The 27130-nt window shown below is 31.7% G+C and overlaps 1 protein-coding gene across 2 annotated transcripts in view; it reads right to left on the minus strand.

Moving 5' to 3' along the window:
• The window catches only part of LOC145277708 (multidrug resistance-associated protein 1-like), a 320419-nt gene that overhangs the window by 28994 nt on the left and 264295 nt on the right, over positions 1-27130 (minus strand). For both annotated transcript variants that reach the window (XM_080129406.1, XM_080129407.1), the window contains exons 26-27: positions 26057-26158; positions 23652-23795 (exon numbers count right to left, since the gene is read on the minus strand). In XM_080129406.1, coding sequence (XP_079985532.1) covers positions 23652-23795; positions 26057-26158 — 246 coding nt within the window. The remainder of the gene's footprint in view (positions 1-23651; positions 23796-26056; positions 26159-27130) is intronic.

The following is a 27130-nucleotide window of genomic DNA, read 5'->3' on the forward strand; positions in this document are numbered from 1 at the left end:
ATTTAGATTCTTCTTTAACCCTAACCCTAATTTTTGAGATGAGGATTCGTTATTAGGATTATTTAGATTCTTCTTTAACCCTAACCCTAATTTTTGAGACGATGATTCGTTATTTGGATTATTTAGATTCTTCTTTATCCCTAACCCTAATTTTTGCGATGAGGATTCGTTATCTGGATTATTTAGATTCTTCTTTAACCCTAACCCTAATTTTTGAGATGAGGATTCGTTATTAGGATTATTTAGATTCTTCTTTAACCCTAACCCTAATTTTTGAGACGAGGATTCGTTATTTGGATTATTTAGATTCTTCTTATACCCTAACCCTAATTTTTGAGACGAGGATTCGTTATTTGGATTATTTAGATTCTTCTTTAACCCTAACCCTAATTTTTGAGATGAGGATTCGTTATTAGGATTATTTAGATTCTTCTTTAACCCTAACCCTAATTTTTGAGATGAGGATTCGTTATTTGGATTATTTAGATTCTTCTTTAACCCTAACCCTAATTTTTGAGATGAGGATTCGTTATTTGGATTATTTAGATTCTTCTTTAACCCTAACCCTAATTTTTGAGATGAGGATTCGTTATTTGGATTATTTAGATTCTTCTTTAACCCTAACCCTAATTTTTGAGATGAGGATTCGTTATTAGGATTATTTAGATTCTTCTTTAACCCTAACCCTAATTTTTGAGATGAGGATTCGTTATTTGGATTATTTAGATTCTTCTTTAACCCTAACCCTAATTTTTGAGATGAGGATTCGTTATTTGGATTATTTAGATTCTTCTTTAACCCTAACCCTAATTTTTGAGATGAGGATTCGTTATTTGGATTATTTAGATTCTTCTTTAACCCTAACCCTAATTTTTGAGATGAGGATTCGTTATTTGGATTATTTAGATTCTTCTTTAACCCTAACCCTAATTTTTGAGACGAGGATTCGTTATTAGGATTATTTAGATTCTTCTTTAACCCTAACCCTAATTTTTGAGATGAGGATTCGTTATTTGGATTATTTAGATTCTTCTTTAACCCTAACCCTAATCTTTGAGATGAGGATTCGTTATTAGGATTATTTAGATTCTTCTTTAACCCTAACCCTAATTTTTGAGATGAGGATTCGTTATTTGGATAATTTAGATTCTTTTTTAACCCTAACCCTAATTTTTGAGATGAGGATTCGTTATTTGGATTATTTAGATTCTTCTTTAACCCTAACCCTAATTTTTGAGACGAGGATTCGTTATTTGGATTATTTAGATTCTTCTTAAACCTTAACCCTAATTTTTGAGATGAGGATTCGTAATTTGGATTATTTAGATTCTTCTTAAACCTTAACCCTAATTTCTGAGATGAGGATTCGTTATCTGGATTATTTAGATTCTTCTTTAACCCTAACCCTAATTTTTGAGACGAGGATTCGTTATTTGGATTATTTAGATTCTTCTTTAACCCTAACCCTAATTTTTGAGACGAGGATTCGTTATTTGGATTATTTAGATTCTTCTTTAGCCCTAACCCTAATTTTTGAGATGAGGATTCGTTATTTGGATTATTTAGATTCTTCTTTAACCCTAACCCTAATTTTTGAGATGAGGATTCGTAATTTGGATTATTTAGATTCTTCTTTAATCCTAACCCAAATTTTTGCGATGAGGATTCGTTATCTGGATTATTTAGATTCTTCTTTTACCCTAACCCTAATTTTTGAGATGAGGATTCGTTATTTGGATTATTTAGATTCTTCTTTAACCCTAACCCTAATTTTTGGGATGAGGATTCGTTATTTGGATTATTTAGATTCTTCTTTAACCCTAACCCTAATTTTTGAAACGAGGATTCGTTATTTGGATTATTTAGATTCTTCTTTAACCCTAACCCTAATTTTTGGGATGAGGATTGGTTATTTGGATTATTTAGATTCTTCTTTAACCCTAACCCTAATTTTTGAGATGAGGATTCGTTATTTGGATTATTTAGATTCTTCTTTAACCCTAACCCTAATTTTTGCGATGAGGATTCGTTATCTGGATTATTTAGATTCTTCTTTTACCCTAACCCTAATTTTTGAGATGAGGATTCGTTATTTGGATTATTTAGATTCTTCTTTAACCCTAACCCTAATTTTTGAGATGAGGATTCGTTATTTGGATTATTTAGATTCTTCTTTAACCCTAACCCTAATTTTTGCGATGAGGATTCGTTATTTGGATTATTTAGATTCTTCTTTGACCCTTACCCTAATTTTTGAGATGAGGATTCGTTATTTGGATTATTTAGATTCTTCTTTGACCCTAACCCTAATTTTTGCGATGAGGATTCGTTATTTGGATTATTTAGATTCTTCTTTAACCCTAACCCTAATTTTTGAGACGAGGATTCGTTATTTGGATTATTTAGATTCTTCTTTAACCCTAACCCTAATTTTTGAGACGATGATTCGTTATTAGGATTATTTAGATTCTTCTTTAACCCTAACCCTAATTTTTGCGATGAGGATTCGTTATCTGGATTATTTAGATTCTTCTTTAACCCTAACCCTAATTTTTGAGATGAGGATTCGTTATTAGGATTATTTAGATTCTTCTTTAACCCTAACCCTAATTTTTGAGACGAGGATTCGTTATTAGGATTATTTAGATTCTTCTTTAACCCTAACCCTAATTTTTGAGATGAGGATTCGTTATCTGGATTATTTAGATTCTTCTTTAACCCTAACCCTAATTTTTGAGATGAGGATTCGTTATTAGGATTATTTAGATTCTTCTTTAACCCTAACCCTAATTTTTGAGACGAGGATTCGTTATTTGGATTATTTAGATTCTTCTTATACCCTAACCCTAATTTTTGAGACGAGGATTCGTTATTTGGATTATTTAGATTCTTCTTTAACCCTAACCCTAATTTTTGAGATGAGGATTCGTTATTAGGATTATTTAGATTCTTCTTTAACCCTATACCTAATTTTTGAGACGAGGATTCGTTATTTGGATTATTTAGATTCTTCTTTAACCCTAACCCTAATTTTTGAGATGAGGATTCGTTATTAGGATTATTTAGATTCTTCTTTAACCCTAACCCTAATTTTTGAGATGAGGATTCGTTATTTGGATTATTTAGATTCTTCTTTAACCCTAACCCTAATCTTTGAGATGAGGATTCGTTATTAGGATTATTTAGATTCTTCTTTAACCCTAACCCTAATTTTTGAGATGAGGATTCGTTATTTGGATTATTTGGATTCTTTTTTAACCCTAACCCTAATTTTTGAGATGAGGATTCGTTATTTGGATTATTTAGATTCTTCTTTAACCCTAACCCTAATTTTTGAGACGAGGATTCGTTATTTGGATTATTTAGATTCTTCTTTAACCCTAACCCTAATTTTTGAGACGAGGATTCGTTATTTGGATTATTTAGATTCTTCTTTAACCCCAACCCTAATTTTTTAGATGAGGATTCGTTATCTGGATTATTTAGATTCTTCTTTAACCCTAACCCTAATTTTTGCGATGAGGATTCGTTATCTGGATTATTTAGATTCTTCTTTTACCCTAACCCTAATTTTTGAGATGAGGATTCGTTATTTGGATTATTTAGATTCTTCTTTAACCCTAACCCTAATTTTTGAGATGAGGATTCGTTATTTGGATTATTTAGATTCTTCTTTAACCCTAACCCTAATTTTTGCGATGAGGATTCGTTATTTGGATTATTTAGATTCTTCTTTGACCCTTACCCTAATTTTTGAGATGAGGATTCGTTATTTGGATTATTTAGATTCTTCTTTAACCCTAACCCTAATTTTTGCGATGAGGATTCGTTATTTGGATTATTTAGATTCTTCTTTAACCCTAACCCTAATTTTTGAGATGAGGATTCGTTATTTGGATTATTTAGATTCTTCTTTAACCCTAACCCTAATTTTTGAGATGAGGATTCGTTATTAGGATTATTTAGATTCTTCTTTAACCCTAACCCTAATTTTTGAGATGAGGATTCGTTATTTGGATTATTTAGATTCTTCTTTAACCCTAACCCTAATTTTTGAGACGAGGATTCGTAATTTGGATTATTTAGATTCTTCTTTTACCCTAACCCTAATTTTTGAGATGAGGATTCGTTATTTGGATTATTTAGATTCTTCTTTAACCCTAACCCTAATTTTTGAGATGAGGATTCGTAATTTGGATTATTTAGATTCTTCTTTAACCCTAACCCTAATTTTTGAGATGAGGATTCGTTATTTGGATTATTTAGATTCTTCTTTAACCCTAACCCTAATTTTTGAGATGAGGATTCGTTATTAAGATTATTTAGATTCTTCTTTAACCGTAACCCTAATTTTTGAGATGAGGATTCGTTATTAGGATTATTTAGATTCTTCTTTAACCCTCACCCTAATTTTTGAGATGAGGATTCGTTATTAGGATTATTTAGATTCTTCTTTAACCCTAACCCTAATTTTTGAGATGAGGATTCGTTATTTGGATTATTTAGATTCTTCTTTAACCCTAACCCTAATTTTTGAGATGAGGATTCGTTATTAGGATTATTTAGATTCTTCTTTAACCCTAACCCTAATTTTTGAGAGGAGGATTCGTTATTTGGATTATTTAGATTCTTCTTTAACCCTACCCTAATTTCTGAGATGAGGATTCGTAATTTGGATTATTTAGATTCTTCTTTAACCCTAACCCTAATTTTTGAGACGAGGATTCGTTATTTGGGTTATTTAGATTCTTCTTTAACCCTAACCCTAATTTTTTAGATGAGGATTCGTTATTAGGATTATTTAGATTCTTCTTTAACCATAACCCTAATTTTTGAGATGAGGATTCGTAATTTGGATTATTTAGATTCTTCTTTAACCCTAACACTAATTTTTGAGACGAGGATTCGTTATTTGGATTATTTAGATTCTTCTTTAACCCCAACCCTAATTTTTGCGATGAGGATTCGTTATTTGGATTATTTAGATTCTTCTTTATCCCTAACCCTAATTTTTGAGATGAGGATTCGTTATTAGGATTATTTAGATTCTTCTTTAACCCTAACCCTAATTTTTGAGACGAGGATTCGTAATTTGGATTATTTAGATTCTTCTTTTACCCTAACCCTAATTTTTGAGATGAGGATTCGTTATTTGGATTATTTAGATTCTTCTTTAACCCTAACCCTAATTTTTGAGATGAGGATTCGTTATTAGGATTATTTAGATTCTTCTTTATCCCTAACCCTAATTTTTGAGATGAGGATTCGTTATTAGGATTATTTAGATTCTTCTTTAACCCTAACCCTAATTTTTGAGACGAGGATTCGTAATTTGGATTATTTAGATTCTTCTTTTACCCTAACCCTAATTTTTGAGATGAGGATTCGTTATTTGGATTATTTAGATTCATCTTTAACCCTTACCCTAATTTTTGAGATGAGGATTCGTTATTTGGATTATTTAGATTCTTCTTTAACCCTAACCCTAATTTTTGAGATGAGGATTCGTTATTTGGATTATTTAGATTCTTCTTTAACCCTAACCCTAATTTTTGAGATGAGGATTCGTTATTAGGATTATTTAGATTCTTCTTTAACCCTAACCCTAATTTTTGAGATGAGGATTCGTTATTTGGATTATTTAGATTCTTCTTTAACCCTAACCCTAATTTTTGAGATGAGGATTCGTAATTTGGATTATTTAGATTCTTCTTTTACCCTAACCCTAATTTTTGAGATGAGGATTCGTTATTTGGATTATTTAGATTCTTCTTTAACCCTAACCCTAATTTTTGAGATGAGGATTCGTAATTTGGATTATTTAGATTCTTCTTTAACCCTAACCCTAATTTTTGAGATGAGGATTCGTTATTTGGATTATTTAGATTCTTCTTTAATCCTACCCTAATTTCTGAGATGAGGATTCGTAATTTGGATTATTTAGATTCTTCTTTAACCCTAACACTAATTTTTGAGATGAGGATTCGTTATTTGGATTATTTAGATTCTTCTTTAACCCTAACACTAATTTTTGAGATGAGGATTCGTTATCTGGATTATTTAGATTCTTCTTTTACCCTAACCCTAATTTTTGAGATGAGGATTCGTTATTTGGATTATTTAGATTCTTCTTTAACCCTAACCCTAATTTTTGAGATGAGGATTCGTTATTTGGATTATTTAGATTCTTCTTTAACCCTAACCCTAATTTTTGCGATGAGGATTCGTTATTTGGATTATTTAGATTCTTCTTTGACCCTTACCCTAATTTTTGAGATGAGGATTCGTTATTTGGATTATTTAGATTCTTCTTTGACCCTAACCCTAATTTTTGCGATGAGGATTCGTTATTTGGATTATTTAGATTCTTCTTTAACCCTAACCCTAATTTTTGAGACGAGGATTCGTTATTTGGATTATTTAGATTCTTCTTTAACCCTAACCCTAATTTTTGAGACGATGATTCGTTATTAGGATTATTTAGATTCTTCTTTAACCCTAACCCTAATTTTTGCGATGAGGATTCGTTATCTGGATTATTTAGATTCTTCTTTAACCCTAACCCTAATTTTTGAGATGAGGATTCGTTATTAGGATTATTTAGATTCTTCTTTAACCCTAACCCTAATTTTTGAGACGAGGATTCGTTATTAGGATTATTTAGATTCTTCTTTAACCCTAACCCTAATTTTTGAGATGAGGATTCGTTATCTGGATTATTTAGATTCTTCTTTAACCCTAACCCTAATTTTTGAGATGAGGATTCGTTATTAGGATTATTTAGATTCTTCTTTAACCCTAACCCTAATTTTTGAGACGAGGATTCGTTATTTGGATTATTTAGATTCTTCTTTTACCCTAACCCTAATTTTTGAGACGAGGATTCGTTATTTGGATTATTTAGATTCTTCTTTAACCCTAACCCTAATTTTTGAGATGAGGATTCGTTATTAGGATTATTTAGATTCTTCTTTAACCCTATACCTAATTTTTGAGACGAGGATTCGTTATTTGGATTATTTAGATTCTTCTTTAACCCTAACCCTAATTTTTGAGATGAGGATTCGTTATTAGGATTATTTAGATTCTTCTTTAACCCTAACCCTAATTTTTGAGATGAGGATTCGTTATTTGGATTATTTAGATTCTTCTTTAACCCTAACCCTAATCTTTGAGATGAGGATTCGTTATTAGGATTATTTAGATTCTTCTTTAACCCTAACCCTAATTTTTGAGATGAGGATTCGTTATTTGGATTATTTGGATTCTTTTTTAACCCTAACCCTAATTTTTGAGATGAGGATTCGTTATTTGGATTATTTAGATTCTTCTTTAACCCTAACCCTAATTTTTGAGACGAGGATTCGTTATTTGGATTATTTAGATTCTTCTTTAACCCTAACCCTAATTTTTGAGACGAGGATTCGTTATTTGGATTATTTAGATTCTTCTTTAACCCCAACCCTAATTTTTTAGATGAGGATTCGTTATCTGGATTATTTAGATTCTTCTTTAACCCTAACCCTAATTTTTGCGATGAGGATTCGTTATCTGGATTATTTAGATTCTTCTTTTACCCTAACCCTAATTTTTGAGATGAGGATTCGTTATTTGGATTATTTAGATTCTTCTTTAACCCTAACCCTAATTTTTGAGATGAGGATTCGTTATTTGGATTATTTAGATTCTTCTTTAACCCTAACCCTAATTTTTGCGATGAGGATTCGTTATTTGGATTATTTAGATTCTTCTTTGACCCTTACCCTAATTTTTGAGATGAGGATTCGTTATTTGGATTATTTAGATTCTTCTTTAACCCTAACCCTAATTTTTGCGATGAGGATTCGTTATTTGGATTATTTAGATTCTTCTTTAACCCTAACCCTAATTTTTGAGATGAGGATTCGTTATTTGGATTATTTAGATTCTTCTTTAACCCTAACCCTAATTTTTGAGATGAGGATTCGTTATTAGGATTATTTAGATTCTTCTTTAACCCTAACCCTAATTTTTGAGATGAGGATTCGTTATTTGGATTATTTAGATTCTTCTTTAACCCTAACCCTAATTTTTGAGACGAGGATTCGTAATTTGGATTATTTAGATTCTTCTTTTACCCTAACCCTAATTTTTGAGATGAGGATTCGTTATTTGGATTATTTAGATTCTTCTTTAACCCTAACCCTAATTTTTGAGATGAGGATTCGTAATTTGGATTATTTAGATTCTTCTTTAACCCTAACCCTAATTTTTGAGATGAGGATTCGTTATTTGGATTATTTAGATTCTTCTTTACCCCTAACCCTAATTTTTGAGATGAGGATTCGTTATTAAGATTATTTAGATTCTTCTTTAACCCTAACCCTAATTTTTGAGATGAGGATTCGTTATTAGGATTATTTAGATTCTTCTTTAACCCTCACCCTAATTTTTGAGATGAGGATTCGTTATTAGGATTATTTAGATTCTTCTTTAACCCTAACCCTAATTTTTGAGATGAGGATTCGTTATTAGGATTATTTAGATTCTTCTTTAACCCTAACCCTAATTTTTGAGAGGAGGATTCGTTATTTGGATTATTTAGATTCTTCTTTAACCCTACCCTAATTTCTGAGATGAGGATTCGTAATTTGGATTATTTAGATTCTTCTTTAACCCTAACCCTAATTTTTGAGACGAGGATTCGTTATTTGGGTTATTTAGATTCTTCTTTAACCCTAACCCTAATTTTTTAGATGAGGATTCGTTATTAGGATTATTTAGATTCTTCTTTAACCATAACCCTAATTTTTGAGATGAGGATTCGTAATTTGGATTATTTAGATTCTTCTTTAACCCTAACACTAATTTTTGAGACGAGGATTCGTTATTTGGATTATTTAGATTCTTCTTTAACCCCAACCCTAATTTTTGCGATGAGGATTCGTTATTTGGATTATTTAGATTCTTCTTTATCCCTAACCCTAATTTTTGAGATAAGGATTCGTTATTAGGATTATTTAGATTCTTCTTTAACCCTAACCCTAATTTTTGAGACGAGGATTCGTAATTTGGATTATTTAGATTCTTCTTTTACCCTAACCCTAATTTTTGAGATGAGGATTCGTTATTTGGATTATTTAGATTCTTCTTTAACCCTAACCCTAATTTTTGAGATGAGGATTCGTTATTAGGATTATTTAGATTCTTCTTTATCCCTAACCCTAATTTTTGAGATGAGGATTCGTTATTAGGATTATTTAGATTCTTCTTTAACCCTAACCCTAATTTTTGAGACGAGGATTCGTAATTTGGATTATTTAGATTCTTCTTTTACCCTAACCCTAATTTTTGAGATGAGGATTCGTTATTTGGATTATTTAGATTCATCTTTAACCCTTACCCTAATTTTTGAGATGAGGATTCGTTATTTGGATTATTTAGATTCTTCTTTAACCCTAACCCTAATTTTTGAGATGAGGATTCGTTATTTGGATTATTTAGATTCTTCTTTAACCCTAACCCTAATTTTTGAGATGAGGATTCGTTATTAGGATTATTTAGATTCTTCTTTAACCCTAACCCTAATTTTTGAGATGAGGATTCGTTATTTGGATTATTTAGATTCTTCTTTAACCCTAACCCTAATTTTTGAGATGAGGATTCGTAATTTGGATTATTTAGATTCTTCTTTTACCCTAACCCTAATTTTTGAGATGAGGATTCGTTATTTGGATTATTTAGATTCTTCTTTAACCCTAACCCTAATTTTTGAGATGAGGATTCGTAATTTGGATTATTTAGATTCTTCTTTAACCCTAACCCTAATTTTTGAGATGAGGATTCGTTATTTGGATTATTTAGATTCTTCTTTAATCCTACCCTAATTTCTGAGATGAGGATTCGTAATTTGGATTATTTAGATTCTTCTTTAACCCTAACACTAATTTTTGAGATGAGGATTCGTTATTTGGATTATTTAGATTCTTCTTTAACCCTAACACTAATTTTTGAGATGAGGATTCGTTATCTGGATTATTTAGATTCTTCTTTAACCCCAACCCTAATTTTTGAGATGAGGATTCGTTATTAGGATTATTTAGATTCTTCTTTAACCCCAACCCTAATTTTTGAGATGAGGATTCGTAATTAGGATTATTTAGATTCTTCTTTAACCACAACCCTAATTTTTGAGATGAGGATTCGTTATTAGGATTATTTAGATTCTTCTTTAACCCTAACACTAATTTTTGAGACGAGGATTCGTTATTTGGATTATTTAGATTCTTCTTTAACTCCAACCCTAATTTTTGCGATGAGGATTCGTTATCTGGATTATTTAGATTCTTCTTTATCCCTAACCCTAATTTTTGAGATGAGGATTCGTTATTAGGATTATTTAGATTCTTCTTTAACCCTAACCCTAATTTTTGAGACGAGGATTCGTAATTTGGATTATTTAGATTCTTCTTTTACCCTAACCCTAATTTTTGAGATGAGGATTCGTTATTTGGATTATTTAGATTCTTCTTTAACCCTAACCCTAATTTTTGAGATGAGGATTCGTTATTAGGATTATTTAGATTCTTCTTTAACCCTAACCCTAATTTTTGAGATGAGGATTCGTTATTAGGATTATTTAGATTCTTCTTTAACCCTAACCCTAATTTTTGAGACGAGGATTCGTAATTTGGATTATTTAGATTCTTCTTTTACCCTAACCCTAATTTTTGAGACGAGGATTCGTTATTTGGATTATTTAGATTCTTCTTTAACCCTAACCCTAATTTTTGAGATGAGGATTCGTAATTTGGATTATTTAGATTCTTCTTTAACCCTAACCCTAATTTTTGAGATGAGGATTCGTTATTTGGATTATTTAGATTCTTCTTTAACCCTAACCCTAATTTTTGAGATGAGGATTCGTTATTAAGATTATTTAGATTCTTCTTTAACCCTAACCCTAATTTTTGAGATGAGGATTCGTTATTAGGATTATTTAGATTCTTCTTTAACCCTCACCCTAATTTTTGAGATGAGGATTCGTTATTAGGATTATTTAGATTCTTCTTTAACCCTAACCCTAATTTTTGAGATGAGGATTCGTTATTTGGATTATTTAGATTCTTCTTTAACCCTAACCCTAATATTTGAGATGAGGATTCGTTATTAGGATTATTTAGATTCTTCTTTAACCCTGACCCTAATTTTTGAGAGGAGGATTCGTTATTTGGATTATTTAGATTCTTCTTTAACCCTACCCTAATTTCTGAGATGAGGATTCGTAATTTGGATTATTTAGATTCTTCTTTAACCCTAACCCTAATTTTTGAGACGAGGATTCGTTATTTGGGTTATTTAGATTCTTCTTTAACCCTAACCCTAATTTTTGAGATGAGGATTCGTTATTAGGATTATTTAGATTCTTCTTTAACCCTAACACTAATTTTTGAGACGAGGATTCGTAATTTGGATTATTTAGATTCTTCTTTAACCCCAACCCTAATTTTTGCGATGAGGATTCGTTATCTGGATTATTTAGATTCTTCTTTATCCCTAACCCTAATTTTTGAGATGAGGATTCGTTATTAGGATTATTTAGATTCTTCTTTAACCCTAACCCTAATTTTTGAGACGAGGATTCGTAATTTGGGTTATTTAGATTCTTCTTTTACCCTAACCCTAATTTTTGAGATGAGGATTCGTTATTTGGATTATTTAGATTCTTCTTTAACCCTAACCCTAATTTTTGAGATGAGGATTCGTTATTAGGATTATTTAGATTCTTCTTTATCCCTAACCCTAATTTTTGAGATGAGGATTCGTTATTAGGATTATTTAGATTCTTCTTTAACCCTAACCCTAATTTTTGAGACGAGGATTCGTAATTTGGATTATTTAGATTCTTCTTTTACCCTAACCCTAATTTTTGAGATGAGGATTCGTTATTAGGATTATTTAGATTCTTCTTTAACCCTAACACTAATTTTTGAGATGAGGATTCGTTATTTGGATTATTTAGATTCTTCTTTAACCCTAACCCTAATTTTTGAGACGAGGATTCGTAATTTGGATTATTTAGATTCTTCTTTTACCCTAACCCTAATTTTTGAGATGAGGATTCGTTATTTGGATTATTTAGATTCTTCTTTAACCCTAACCCTAATTTTTGAGATGAGGATTCGTAATTTGGATTATTTAGATTCTTCTTTAACCCTAACCCTAATTTTTGAGATGAGGATTCGTTATTTGGATTATTTAGATTCTTCTTTAACCCTAACCCTAATTTTTGAGAGGAGGATTCGTTATTAAGATTATTTAGATTCTTCTTTAACCCTAACCCTAATTTTTGAGATGAGGATTCGTTATTAGGATTATTTAGATTCTTCTTTAACCCTCACCCTAATTTTTGAGATGAGGCTTCGTTATTAGGATTATTTAGATTCTTCTTTAACCCTAACCCTAATTTTTGAGATGAGGATTCGTTATTTGGATTATTTAGATTCTTCTTTAACCCTAACCCTAATATTTGAGATGAGGATTCGTTATTAGGATTATTTAGATTCTTCTTTAACCCTAACCCTAATTTTTGAGAGGAGGATTCGTTATTTGGATTATTTAGATTCTTCTTTAACCCTACCCTAATTTCTGAGATGAGGATTCGTAATTTGGATTATTTAGATTCTTCTTTAACCCTAACCCTAATTTTTGAGACGAGGATTCGTTATTTGGGTTATTTAGATTCTTCTTTAATCCTAACCCTAATTTTTGAGATGAGGATTCGTTATTTGGATTATTTAGATTCTTCTTTAACCCTAACCCTAATTTTTGAGATGAGGATTCGTAATTTGGATTATTTAGATTCTTCTTTAATCCTAACCCAAATTTTTGCGATGAGGATTCGTTATCTGGATTATTTAGATTCTTCTTTTACCCTAACCCTAATTTTTGAGATGAGGATTCGTTATTTGGATTATTTAGATTCTTCTTTAACCCTAACCCTAATTTTTGGGATGAGGATTCGTTATTTGGATTATTTAGATTCTTCTTTAACCCGAACCCTAATTTTTGAGATGAGGATTCGTTATTTGGATTATTTAGATTCTTCTTTAACCCTAACCCTAATTTTTGAGACGAGGATTCGTTATTTGGATTATTTAGATTCTTCTTTAACCCTAACCCTAATTTTTGAGACGAGGATTCGTTATTTGGATTATTTAGATTCTTCTTTAACCCTAACCCTAATTTTTGAGATGAGGATTCGTTATTAGGATTATTTAGATTCTTCTTTAACCCTAACCCTAATTTTTGAGATGAGGATTCGTTATTTGGATTATTTAGATTCTTCTTTAACCCTAACCCTAATTTTTGAGACGAGGATTCGTTATTTGGATTATTTAGATTCTTCTTTTACCCTAACCCTAATTTTTGAGATGAGGATTCGTTATTAGGATTATTTAGATTCTTCTTTAACCCTAACCCTAATTTTTGAGACGAGGATTCGTTATTTGGATTATTTAGATTCTTCTTTAACCCTAACCCTAATTTTTGAGATGAGGATTCGTTATTAGGATTATTTAGATTCTTCTTTAACCCTAACCCTAATTTTTGAGATGAGGATTCGTTATTTGGATTATTTAGATTCTTCTTTAACCCTAACCCTAATTTTTGAGACGAGGATTCGTTATTTGGATTATTTAGATTCTTCTTTTACCCTAACCCTAATTTTTGAGATGAGGATTCGTTATTAGGATTATTTAGATTCTTCTTTAACCCTAACCCTAATTTTTGAGACGAGGATTCGTTATTTGGATTATTTAGATTCTTCTTTTACCCTAACCCTAATTTTTGAGACGAGGATTCGTTATTAGGATTATTTAGATTCTTCTTTAACCCTAACCCTAAATTTTGAGATGAGGATTCGTTATTTGGATTATTTAGATTCTTCTTTAACCCTAACCCTAATTTTTGAGATGAGGATTCGTTATTTGGATTATTTAGATTCTTCTTTTACCCTAACCCTAATTTTTGAGATGAGGATTCGTTATTTGGATTATTTAGATTCTTCTTTAACCCTAACCCTAATTTTTGAGACGAGGATTCGTTATTTGGATTATTTAGATTCTTCTTTAACCCTAACCCTAATTTTTGCGATTAGGATTCGTTATCTGGATTATTTAGATTCTTCTTTAACCCTAACCCAAATTTTTGAGATGAGGATTCGTTATTAGGATTATTTAGATTCTTCTTTAACCCTAACCCTAATTTTTGAGACGAGGATTCGTTATTTGGATTATTTAGATTCTTCTTTAACCCTAACCCTAATTTTTGAGACGAAGATTCGTTATTTGGATTATTTAGATTCTTCTTTAACCCTAACCCTAATTTTTGAGATGAGGATTCGTTATTAGGATTATTTAGATTCTTCTTTAACCCTAACCCTAATTTTTGAGATGAGGATTCGTTATTTGGATTATTTAGATTCTTCTTTAACCCTAACCCTAATTTTTGGGATGAGGATTCGTTATTTGGATTATTTAGATTCTTCTTTAACCCTAACCCTAATTTTTGAGATGAGGATTCGTTATTTGGATTATTTAGATTCTTCTTTAACCCTAACCCTAATTTTTGAGACGATGATTCGTTATTTGGATTATTTAGATTCTTCTTTAACCCTAACCCTAATTTTTTCGATGAGGATTCGTTATCTGGATTATTTAGATTCTTCTTTAACCCGAACCCTAATTTTTGAGATGAGGATTCGTTATTAGGATTATTTAGATTCTTCTTTTACCCTAACCCTAATTTTTGAGACGAGGATTCGTTATTTGGATTATTTAGATTCTTCTTTAACCCTAACCCTAATTTTTGAGACGAGGATTCGTTATTTGGATTATTTAGATTCTTCTTTAACCCTAACCCTAATTTTTGAGATGAGGATTCGTTATTAGGATTATTTAGATTCTTCTTTAACCCTAACCCTAATTTTTGAGACGAGGATTCGTTATTTGGATTATTTAGATTCTTCTTTAACCCTAACCCTAATTTTTGAGATGAGGATTCGTTATTAGGATTATTTAGATTCTTCTTTAACCCTAACCCTAATTTTTGAGATGAGGATTCGTTATTTGGATTATTTAGATTCTTCTTTAACCCTAACCCTAATTTTTGAGACGAGGATTCGTTATTTGGATTATTTAGATTCTTCTTTAACCCTAACCCTAATTTTTGAGATGAGGATTCGTTATTTGGATTATTTAGATTCCTCTTTAACCCTAACACTAATTTTTGAGATGAGGATTCGTTATTAGGATTATTTAGATTCTTCTTTAACCCTAACCCTAATTTTTGAGATGAGGATTCGTTATTAGGATTATTTAGATTCTTCTTTAACCCTAACCCTAATTTTTGAGATGAGGATTCGTTATTAGGATTATTTAGATTCTTCTTTAACCCTAACCCTAATTTTTGAGATGAGGATTCGTTATTAGGATTATTTAGATTCTTCTTTAACCCTAACCCTAATTTTTGAGACGAGGATTCGTTATTTGGATTATTTAGATTCTTCTTTAACCCTAACCCTAATTTTTGAGATGAGGATTCGTTATTTGGATTATTTAGATTCCTCTTTAACCCTAACACTAATTTTTGAGATGAGGATTCGTTATTAGGATTATTTAGATTCTTCTTTAACCCTAACCCTAATTTTTGAGATGAGGATTCGTAATTTGGATTATTTAGATTCTTCTTTAACCCTAACCCTAATTTTTGAGATGAGAATTCGTTATTTGGATTATTTAGATTCTTCTTTAACCCTAACCCTAATTTTTTAGACGAGGATTCGTTATTTGGATTATTTAGATTCTTCTTTAACCCTAACCCTAATTTTTGAAATGAGCATTCGTTATTTGGATTATTTAGATTCTTCTTTAACCCTAACCCTAATTTTTGAGACGAGGATTCGTTATCTGGATTATTTAGATTCTTCTTTAACCCTAACCCTAATTTATGAGATGAGGATTCGTTATCTGGATTATTTAGATTCTTCTTTAACCCTAACCCTAATTTTTGAGACGAGGATTCGTTATTTGGATTATTTAGATTCTTCTTTTACCCTAACCCTAATTTTTGAGACGAGGATTCGTTATTTGGATCATTTAGATTCTTCTTTAACCCTAACCCTAATTTTTGAGATGAGGATTCGTTATTTGGATTATTTAGATTCTTCTTTAACCCTAACCCTAATTTTTTAGATGAGGATTCGTAATTTGGATTATTTAGATTCTTCTTTAATCCTAACCCAAATTTTTGCGATGAGGATTCGTTATCTGGATTATTTAGATTCTTCTTTTACCCTAACCCTAATTTTTGAGATGAGGATTCGTTATTTGGATTATTTAGATTCTTCTTTAACCCTAACCCTAATTTTTGGGATGAGGATTCGTTATTTGGATTATTTAGATTCTTCTTTAACCCTAACCCTAATTTTTGAGATGAGGATTCGTTATTTGGATTATTTAGATTCTTCTTTAACCCTAACCCTTATTTTTGCGATGAGGATTCGTTATCTGGATTATTTAGATTCTTCTTTTACCCTAACCCTAATTTTTGAGATGAGGATTCGTTATTTGGATTATTTAGATTCTTCTTTAACCCTAACCCTAATTTTTGCGATGAGGATTCGTTATTTGGATTATTTAGATTCTTCTTTAACCCTTACCCTAATGTTTGAGACGAGGATTCGTTATTTGGATTATTTAGATTCTTCTTTAACCCTAACCCTAATTTTTGAGTTGAGGATTCGTTATTAGGATTATTTAGATTCTTCTTTAACCCTAACCCTAATTTTTGAGATGAGGATTCGTTATTTGGATTATTTAGATTCTTCTTTAACCCTAACCCTTATTTTTGAGACGAGGATTCGTTATTTGGATTATTTAGATTCTTCTTTAACCCTAACCCTAATTTTTGAGAGGAGGATTCGTTATTTGGATTATTTAGATTCTTCTTTAACCCTAACCCTAATTTTTGAGATGAGGATTCGTAATTTGGATTATTTAGATTCTTCTTTAACCCTAACCCTAATTTTTGAGATGAGAATTCGTTATTTGGATTATTTAGATTCTTCTTTAACCCTAACCCTAATTTTTTAGACGAGGATTCGTTATTTGGATTATTTAGATTCTTCTTTAACCCTAACCCTAATTTTTGAAATGAGCATTCGTTATTTGGATTATTTAGATTCTTCTTTAACCCTAACCCTAATTTTTGAGACGAGGATTCGTTATCTGGATTATTTAGATTCTTCTTTAACCCTAACCCTAATTTATGAGATGAGGATTCGTTATCTGGATTATTTAGATTCTTCTTTAACCCTAACCCTAATTTTTGAGACGAGGATTCGTTATTTGGATTATTTAGATTCTTCTTTTACCCTAACCCTAATTTTTGAGACGAGGATTCGTTATTTGGATCATTTAGATTCTTCTTTAACCCTAACCCTAATTTTTGAGATGAGGATTCGTTATTTGGATTATTTAGATTCTTCTTTAACCCTAACCCTAATTTTTTAGATGAGGATTCGTAATTTGGATTATTTAGATTCTTCTTTAATCCTAACCCAAATTTTTGCGATGAGGATTCGTTATCTGGATTATTTAGATTCTTCTTTTACCCTAACCCTAATTTTTGAGATGAGGATTCGTTATTTGGATTATTTAGATTCTTCTTTAACCCTAACCCTAATTTTTGGGATGAGGATTCGTTATTTGGATTATTTAGATTCTTCTTTAACCCTAACCCTAATTTTTGAGATGAGGATTCGTTATTTGGATTATTTAGATTCTTCTTTAACCCTAACCCTTATTTTTGCGATGAGGATTCGTTATCTGGATTATTTAGATTCTTCTTTTACCCTAACCCTAATTTTTGAGATGAGGATTCGTTATTTGGATTATTTAGATTCTTCTTTAACCCTAACCCTAATTTTTGCGATGAGGATTCGTTATTTGGATTATTTAGATTCTTCTTTAACCCTTACCCTAATGTTTGAGACGAGGATTCGTTATTTGGATTATTTAGATTCTTCTTTAACCCTAACCCTAATTTTTGAGTTGAGGATTCGTTATTAGGATTATTTAGATTCTTCTTTAACCCTAACCCTAATTTTTGAGATGAGGATTCGTTATTTGGATTATTTAGATTCTTCTTTAACCCTAACCCTTATTTTTGAGACGAGGATTCGTTATTTGGATTATTTAGATTCTTCTTTAACCCTAACCCTAATTTTTGAGAGGAGGATTCGTTATTTGGATTATTTAGATTCTTCTTTAACCCTAACCCTAATTTTTGAGATGAGGATTCGTTATTTGGATTATTTAGATTCTTCTGTAACCCTAACCCTAATTTTTGAGATGAGGATTCGTTATTTGGATTATTTAGATTCTTCTTTAACCCTAACCCTAATTTTTGAGATGAGGATTCGTTATTAGGATTATTTAGATTCTTCTTTAACCCTAACCCTAATTTTTGAGATGAGGATTCGTAATTTGGATTATTTAGATTCTTCTTTAATCCTAACCCAAATTTTTGCGATGAGGATTTGTTATCTGGATTATTTAGATTCTTCTTTTACCCTAACCCTAATTTTTGAGATGAGGATTCGTTATTTGGATTATTTAGATTCTTCTTTAACCCTAACCCTAATTTTTGGTATGAGGATTCCTATTTGGATTATTTAGATTCTTCTTTAACCCTAACCCTAATTTTTGAGATGAGGATTCGTTATTTGGATTATTTAGATTCTTCTTTAACCCTAACCCTTATTTTTGCGATGAGGATTCGTTATCTGGATTATTTAGATTCTTCTTTTACCCTAACCCTAATTTTTGAGATGAGGATTCGTTATTTGGATTATTTAGATTCTTCTTTAACCCTAACCCTAATTTTTGCGATGAGGATTCGTTATTTGGATTATTTAGATTCTTCTTTAACCCTTACCCTAATTTTTGAGACGAGGATTCGTTATTTGGATTATTTAGATTCTTCTTTAACCCTAACCCTAATTTTTGAGATGAGGATTCGTTATTAGGATTATTTAGATTCTTCTTTAACCCTAACCCTAATTTTTGAGATGAGGATTCGTTATTTGGATTATTTAGATTCTTCTTTAACCCTAACCCTTATTTTTGAGACGAGGATTCGTTATTTGGATTATTTAGATTCTTCTTTAACCCTAACCCTAATTTTTGAGAGGAGGATTCGTTATTTGGATTATTTAGATTCTTCTTTAACCCTAACCCTAATTTTTGAGATGAGGATTCGTTATTAGGATTATTTAGATTCTTCTGTAACCCTAACCCTAATTTTTGAGATGAGGATTCGTTATTTGGATTATTTAGATTCTTCTTTAACCCTAACCCTAATTTTTGAGATGAGGATTCGTTATTAGGATTATTTAGATTCTTCTTTAACCCTAACCCTAATTTTTGAGACGAGGATTCGTTATTTGGATTATTTAGATTCTTCTTTAACCCTAACCCTCATTTTTGAGATGAGGATTCGTAATTTCGATTATTTAGATTCTTCTTTAACCCTAACCCTAATTTCTGAGATGAGGATTCGTTATCTGGATTATTTAGATTCTTCTTTAACCCTAACCCTAATTTTTGAGACGAGGATTCGTTATTTGGATTATTTAGATTCTTCTTTAACCCTAACCCTAATTTTTGAGATGAGGATTCGTTATTTGGATGATTTGGATTCTTCTTTAACCCTAACCCTAATTTTTGAGATGAGGATTCGTTATTTGGATTATTTAGATTCTTCTTTAACCCTAACCTTAATTTTTGCGATGAGGATTTGTTATCTGGATTATTTAGAGTCTTCTTTTATCATAACCCTAATTTTTGAGATGAGGATTCGTTATTTGGATTATTTAGATTTTTCTTTAACCCTAACCCTAATTTTTGAGACGAGGATTCGTTATTTGGATTATTTAGATTCTTCTTTAACCCTAACCCTAATTTTTGAGATGAGGATTCGTTATTAGGATTATTTAGATTCTTCTTTAACCCTAACCCTAATTTTTGAGATGAGGATTCGTTACCTGGATTATTTAGATTCTTCTTTAACCCTAACCCTTTTTTTTGAGACGAGGATTCGTTAAATGGATTATTTAGATTCTTCTTTAACCCTAACCCTAATTTTTGAGATGAGGATTCGTTATTAGGATTATTTAGATTCTTCTTTAACCCTAACCCTTATTTTTGCGATGAGGATTCGTTATTTGGATTATTTAGATTCTTCTTTAACCCTAACCCTAATTTTTGAGATGACGATTCGTTATTTGGATTATTTGGATTCTTATTTAACCCTAACTCTAATTTTAGAGATGAGGATTCGTTATTTGGATTATTTAGACTACTGTTCTCATCTTGACTGTTATTTTCATAACGTTTTTGTTGATGTAACTTAATACGTTGTTAAGTGTGTTTTGGTGAAATCAGGAATGTTTCTGTCGAACTCGCTAAATCTGGTAGGATATAAAGTACGTGGAAAAAATCACCCGTTAATGTGATATTCTCCTGAAGGTTGAAGGTTCAATTCTCAGTGTGGGGTACCAAAAAGTACAATTGAGAATTTCTTAAGACCTCTTTCCAGTCATGGCTGATGGAACGGAAGCATGCTGCCTCCATGAAGTAATAGAAATCATCAATTTCGCAAACGACTTCGTGTTTGCTCAGCTTGTAAAATGGCTGCAGAAAATGCTTTTGTTATTTACACGTCAGTGAATGAATTATCCGACATTAACGGTTTCAAAAGGTGTTTTCTATGCACAGATTTCGTAGCTCAAGGTGTTTTGCAGTTATTGGCGGACGCCCACTAGCTCTAATTTTGATATTATTTTTATTCACATTTTGTGTCTGGCTGTTAGTATTGTTTGCATATGTACACTATTGGTAACTGTTAAAATGGGACGAATTCTAAAGCATGGCAGTTGAGTTGAGTTTTTTGTTGGACAGCTTAGAACGAGAACGAATGGTGGAAGATAATATCGAATACACAAGAATTTGTTGCAAGTTGAGGAAAGGAAGGAAAAAATACTTTCGTGTTTTGTATCAACAAGAGGACGGTTTGACACTGCCAGTTTTTTGTTTGTTTGTTTTGTTCCCTTTCCATTTTATAAGTAAATAAAGGGTTCCATTCGAAATTCTGTCCAGATTTCCAAGTTCGACAAGATACACCTGAAGAAGGTCAGAGGTTGTATCGACCGAAACGTTGCGAAAATGACACTCAGGATGAGAACAGTAGTCTGAAGAATCCAAATAACATAAAGGTAATTTGAGCGGCAAACATTATCATGAAAGAGTTCTTCAGGTGGTTGAAGAATTTCAATTGATAAACGTGTGGGGGAGAGGAGGTGAATAAATTATTTATGTCACTACTTTCTTCTTCAATGATGCATTTGGTGGAGGCCCGTAGAGATACAGCTACAGTCCAAAAGCACGGGACAGTTTTTAACAATAACTGAATGATCAAATTTCGCTATATAAGAGGGATATTTATTTATATATATGTATATATATATATATATATATATATATATATATATATATATATATATATATATATATATATAGGGAGACAAAACAGAAGTTCTCCTCATAAAAGCTGTGGGGAGAAGTGCACGCTAAGGTGGTGAGATATAGAAATCCTGGACAACACTGATAGACTGACAACTACTGATGAACCTGCCTAAAAGGAAAGAATTCTCTTCAAACCCCCAAAAAACAAAATTCGAATTTTCAATTTATTAATGTGTTTTGTAAAACCATTAATTGAGATTCTAGTTGATAGGTGAGTATTCTTAAATCTCATCGGATGCACAGCTGGAATGATTACGCTAGTTGAAAAGTAGAGAACTCAAATTGTGTTGCTCTGATGCCAATTTGCTTCCTAGTTTTTATTTTAACAAACTTACTTTTCTCACTTATGGTTTATTAGTACCACATAAGCGTTACAAATTGCTTATTAGTGTCAAAAAAGGTCACAATGTGCTTATTAGTGCAAAAAAATGTTATAAATAGCTTATTAGTGCGACATAAATATTACAAATAGCTTATAAGTGCACGTAAATGTTACAAATGACACATGAGTGCATCATAAACGTTACAATGGTCTTATTAGTGCAACATACACATTACAGTAGGCATATTAGTGCAACAAAAACGTTACAAATAGCTCATTAGTGCACCATAAACATTACAAATAGCTTATTAGTGCACCATAAACATTACAAATAGCTTACTAGTGCACCATAAACGCTACAAATAGCTTTAATAAGCTATTTGTAGCGTTTATGGTGCACTAGTAAGCTATTTGTAATGTGCATCATAAACGTTACAAATAGCGTATTAGTGCACCATAAAAATTACAAATGCATACTAGTGCACCATGAATGTTAGAAATAGTGAATTAGTGCAACAAAAACGTTACAAATAGCTTATTAGTGCACCATAAACGTTACAAATAGCGTATTAGTGGACCATAAACATTACAAATAGCTTATTAGTGCACCATGAACGTTACAAATAGCTTATTAGTGCATCATGAACGTTAGAAATAGCGAATTAGTATAACAAAAACGTTAGAAATAGCTTATTAGTGCAGCATAAACGTTACAAATAGCGTATTAGTGCACCATAAATGTTACAAATAGCGTATTATGTATTAGTGCACCATAAACGTTACAAGTAGCGTGTCATTGCACCATAAACGTTACAAATAGCTTATTAGTGCACCATAAACATTACAAATAACTTATTAGTGCACCATAAATGTTACAAATAGCTTATTAGTGGATCATAAACGTTATAAATAGCTTATTAATGGACCATAAACTTTACAAATAGCTTATTAGTGCACCATAAACGTTAGAAATAGGTTATTAGTTTACCATAAAGGTTACAAATAACTTATTAGTGCACCATAAGCATTACAAATATCTTATTAGTGCACCATAAAGGTTACAAATAACTGATTAGTGCACCATAAACCTTACAAATAGCTTATTAATGCACTATAAACGTTACAAATAGCTCATTAATGCACCATAAACATTACAAATAGCTTATTAGTGCTACAAAAACGTTACAAATAGTGTATTAGTGCACTATAAACGTTGTAAATAGCGTATTAATGCACTATAAAATGCTAGAAATAATTTCTTAGTGCTATGTAAATGTTACAAATGACACATTAGTACACCATAAACATTATGATGGACTCATTAGTGCATCGTAAATGTTATAATGAGCTTATTAGAGCAACAACATAAATGTTACAAATAATTTAGTACTGTAAAACATGTTACAAATGTCATTAATTTCACATACACATGATACATCTTTCACATACACATGATACATCTTTCACATACACATGATACATCTTTCACATACACATGATACATCTTTCACATACACATGATACATCTTTCACATACACATGATACATCTTTCACATACACATGATACATCTTTCACATACACATGATACATCTAACACAGACATTCTATTAAGCGGTATATTTGAAAATTTATACAACTTTTCAGTTGTCTAAATCATAAAATTCAAGATACTCAAAAGAGTATTAAACCCCTGCATCTCACCTTCTCTCCACCTTGGACTTTACAGCTAATGCCTTTAAGCACAAGGTCTAATTCTGGACGATATCGTAGCTGAAAGTTATCAAATGTAATGTCTCCATTCGAGGGCCATGACTTATCGGGTCGATTATCTTTGTACCAATCAGCCTGTGGGCAAAAAAGAAGACAGAATATGAAAATAGGTAAGAGAAAATGTCATCAATTTCAGGAGAGTACTACTCTATAGTACCTTCACTAAGAAGAGTGAGAGTGAAGACAGGTGGATTCCAATTTTATGTTGTGTGAACTCAAATGCGCATTGATATTTTTTTTATTCAGTAAATAAAGACAAATAATAGTCAATTACAGTTAATTAGTAAAATGTCCTTTTTAAATCCAATCAACTTTCTCACATCCCCCCCCCTTCCCCCGGTTCTTTCTACACTCCTGATAATCCCACCGTCACCTTGGAACTAACTCGCTTGTTTGCAGCCGTAGAAAGACCCTGGAAAATAGTGAGCAGCTCATTTCTATCCTGATTGATTTAGGAGGATCTTACGAATCATCTAGCATTTTATTCTGTTTTACTGTAAATACTGCCTATTGTATTTTTTAACAGAAACCTCCATGCCCAACTGTTAAAATTAAAATTATATACATATATTTTTTGTAAATAAAAAACGTCGAAACCTGGAAATAATGTTAAATAGGATTTCCATAGTGCGAATGTGGTATTGTGGTGACTGAGGCTAGTTTAATAGAATAAGCCAAAAGAATGATGCACCTAATTTAGCCTTGTGCCACATTCGTTGTGTAATTTTTTTAAGTGTATTTTTTTTTTTTGTAAAATTAATTGTGAGAATTATCCATGAATAAATATAATCAGGAATTTTCATTGGCTGTCCTACGTTGGCAATTAGTTATCACAGGTTGAATGAAAAAAAAATGTACCTTAAGATTTTCAAATACTCTTAATTTTTAGAAATAAACAAGCCGATAGCCATTTTGGCGATTATTCAGCAAAATAAGAGAACTCCCATTTAGGATCTTGATTGCAACTTATAAAGTTTCAAGTCTATAGAAAAAGTGACAGAGGAGTTTTGTAGAGACCGTTCCTCAGACCGACAGACAAACAAGGTCACTAATATATATATATATATATATATATATATATATATTTCAACTTTTATTTACAAAACACCTGTTGTTAGAGACGAAATAATTTAACCGTATAATCACATTTTCATTTTAACCTGAGACAGAATTGTTACTTTTGACTGAAGATCGTGCAGTCCCAACTCTGATATCTTTTTATCGTTACAATGAGTTTATTAGAGGTGAAGCTGAATTTAGACTCTCCATCTCATGCATAGCATTTTCGACCATCATACCTGAATTATGGAGATGACTCCGTATTTAAAATCTTGATGACAACGTGAACAAAAATTTCTCAATCAGGGCGAGTTAATACGATGTTTTTAAACACTCACGCATTCACAACTGCAATGCCCATTCGGAGATTTTGTCTGTGCACTGAGCGTTAAAACACGTTTTCTTTCTTATCATCGTCAAGTAAATTCTAAAACTTTTGATTTGTGAAATGATGATGATGATGATGATGATGATGATGATGATGATACAGTGCTCATGTTCACTCATTAAAAGTGCATGTACATAGGTGCATGAAGATGCATGCACATGTGTTTTATGAGTGTATAGATCGTTATGCACCCCACATTGTCATCGTTGTGAACTCAGGTGGTTTTCGTCCGCTGATATAGCTTATATAAATGTTTATATTAAAAAATTATTAAAATACCAGTCACAGAAAAACATCAGAGTCACAATGTGTATTTGTGTGTGTGTGTGTGTGTGTGAGAGAGAGAGAGAGAGAGAGAGAGAGAGAGAGAGAGAGAGACAGACAGACAGACAGAGAGAGAGAGAGAGAGAGAGAGAGAGAGAGAGAGAGAGAGAGAGAGAGACAGAAAGACGGATAGCCACACTGTGCGCGTTGACATCCCATTGGATGTAGCACTCAGGCATAGGTGCATAAAGGTGGTTTTCGTCTGCTGATAAAACCACTTGGACACTGACGTTTATATAAAAAATTTATAAAAAAAACAATCACTAAAAAACATTAGCGAAACATGTACAAGAGAGAGAGAGAGAGAGAGAGAGAGAGAGAGAGAGAGAGAGAGAGAGAGAGAGAGAGAGAGAGACGGGTAGCCACACCGTGCATGTTGGCACTCCACTGGAGATAGCACTCAGGCCCGTCTTTTCTGTTTGAGTTTTGTCAGCCAATAGAAGTCGAAAAACTTTGCCTAGAAATCACATGGTTTTGTGAGTTCTGTCTGATGTCACCTCTGAAACGAATTTCTTTTAAAAAGAATTATTAAAAATAACGAAGAAAAACAAAATGGCCACTTTACTTCATTTTCCACATTGCAATATTCATTGACTCGTTCTACAGCAACAACATTCGTCTCAACCTCACTTCTGTTCTGCACAAACCAAGACAGAAAAAATGTTACCTACAAATATAAAGAAAATATATGCCACTTAAATTCTCAAAAACTATACAATTTCTAGTTGAATATTGCAACTCCCACCCGGCAATCATTGCTAAGTAATAAAAGAGAAAGGCATTGGTTGCTAAGGACACCGATGAGATACATCCACTTTGACAGAGAGACGCAAACGACTGGGCGAGAGAGACTGGTTTCACCATGGTATGCAGGATTCCACGTTGTTGAATGCAAAAGAACTTTGTCTTAGACTTGAAACCTACCATGCATGGTAGAGACCACCACGTGGAAAAGCATCTTTAATTGCAGGAAACACGAAAAAGGTATGTGTCTTTCTGGTGTCCTCACCGACAATGGTATTCGTCATGTTGGGAAGGAACTCTTTCATATATTATTCTTCTGTTATATACATACACGCATACATGAACATTTATATACATACACGCATACATGAACATTTATATACATACACGCATACATGAACATTTATATACACCTACAATGAACTGCAGATAAATGCAACGAACATTACTAGACGATCAATAGAGATGCTGTCATAAATACATACACGTTACAAACATTTAATAGACACGTAAATACATGAATGTTAGACGACACAAGTAAACTGTTATGCACTCGTTATATAGACGACTATATAACATTGTGCAGTTCTAGGAGGTCCACCCTCCCAGACTTTGCCTTCTCACCATTTAAGAAGAAATTAGTTTACATTTTAGTTTGAGTTTTTGGAATCCTTGGAGATGAAGCTTCATAATTTTTGTATTCATTTTTTTGTGGACTCTTATCCTCATCTTCATAATTGTTTCACCATGTTTCGGCCAACTTATCCTCTGGCCTTCTTCAGATGGTTGACCGTGACGGGATAGGAATGCTGAGTCTTGTAACTGTATCCCTAATAATTACTGCCTTCCATAGTTTTTGTTGTCTCACCACGTTTTGGCCGACTAATCCTCTGGC

This window comes from Euprymna scolopes, chromosome 6 (genome assembly GCF_053919585.1).
Source record: "Euprymna scolopes isolate OS-2025 chromosome 6, ASM5391958v1, whole genome shotgun sequence".
Lineage (NCBI taxonomy): Eukaryota > Metazoa > Mollusca > Cephalopoda > Sepiida > Sepiolidae > Euprymna > Euprymna scolopes.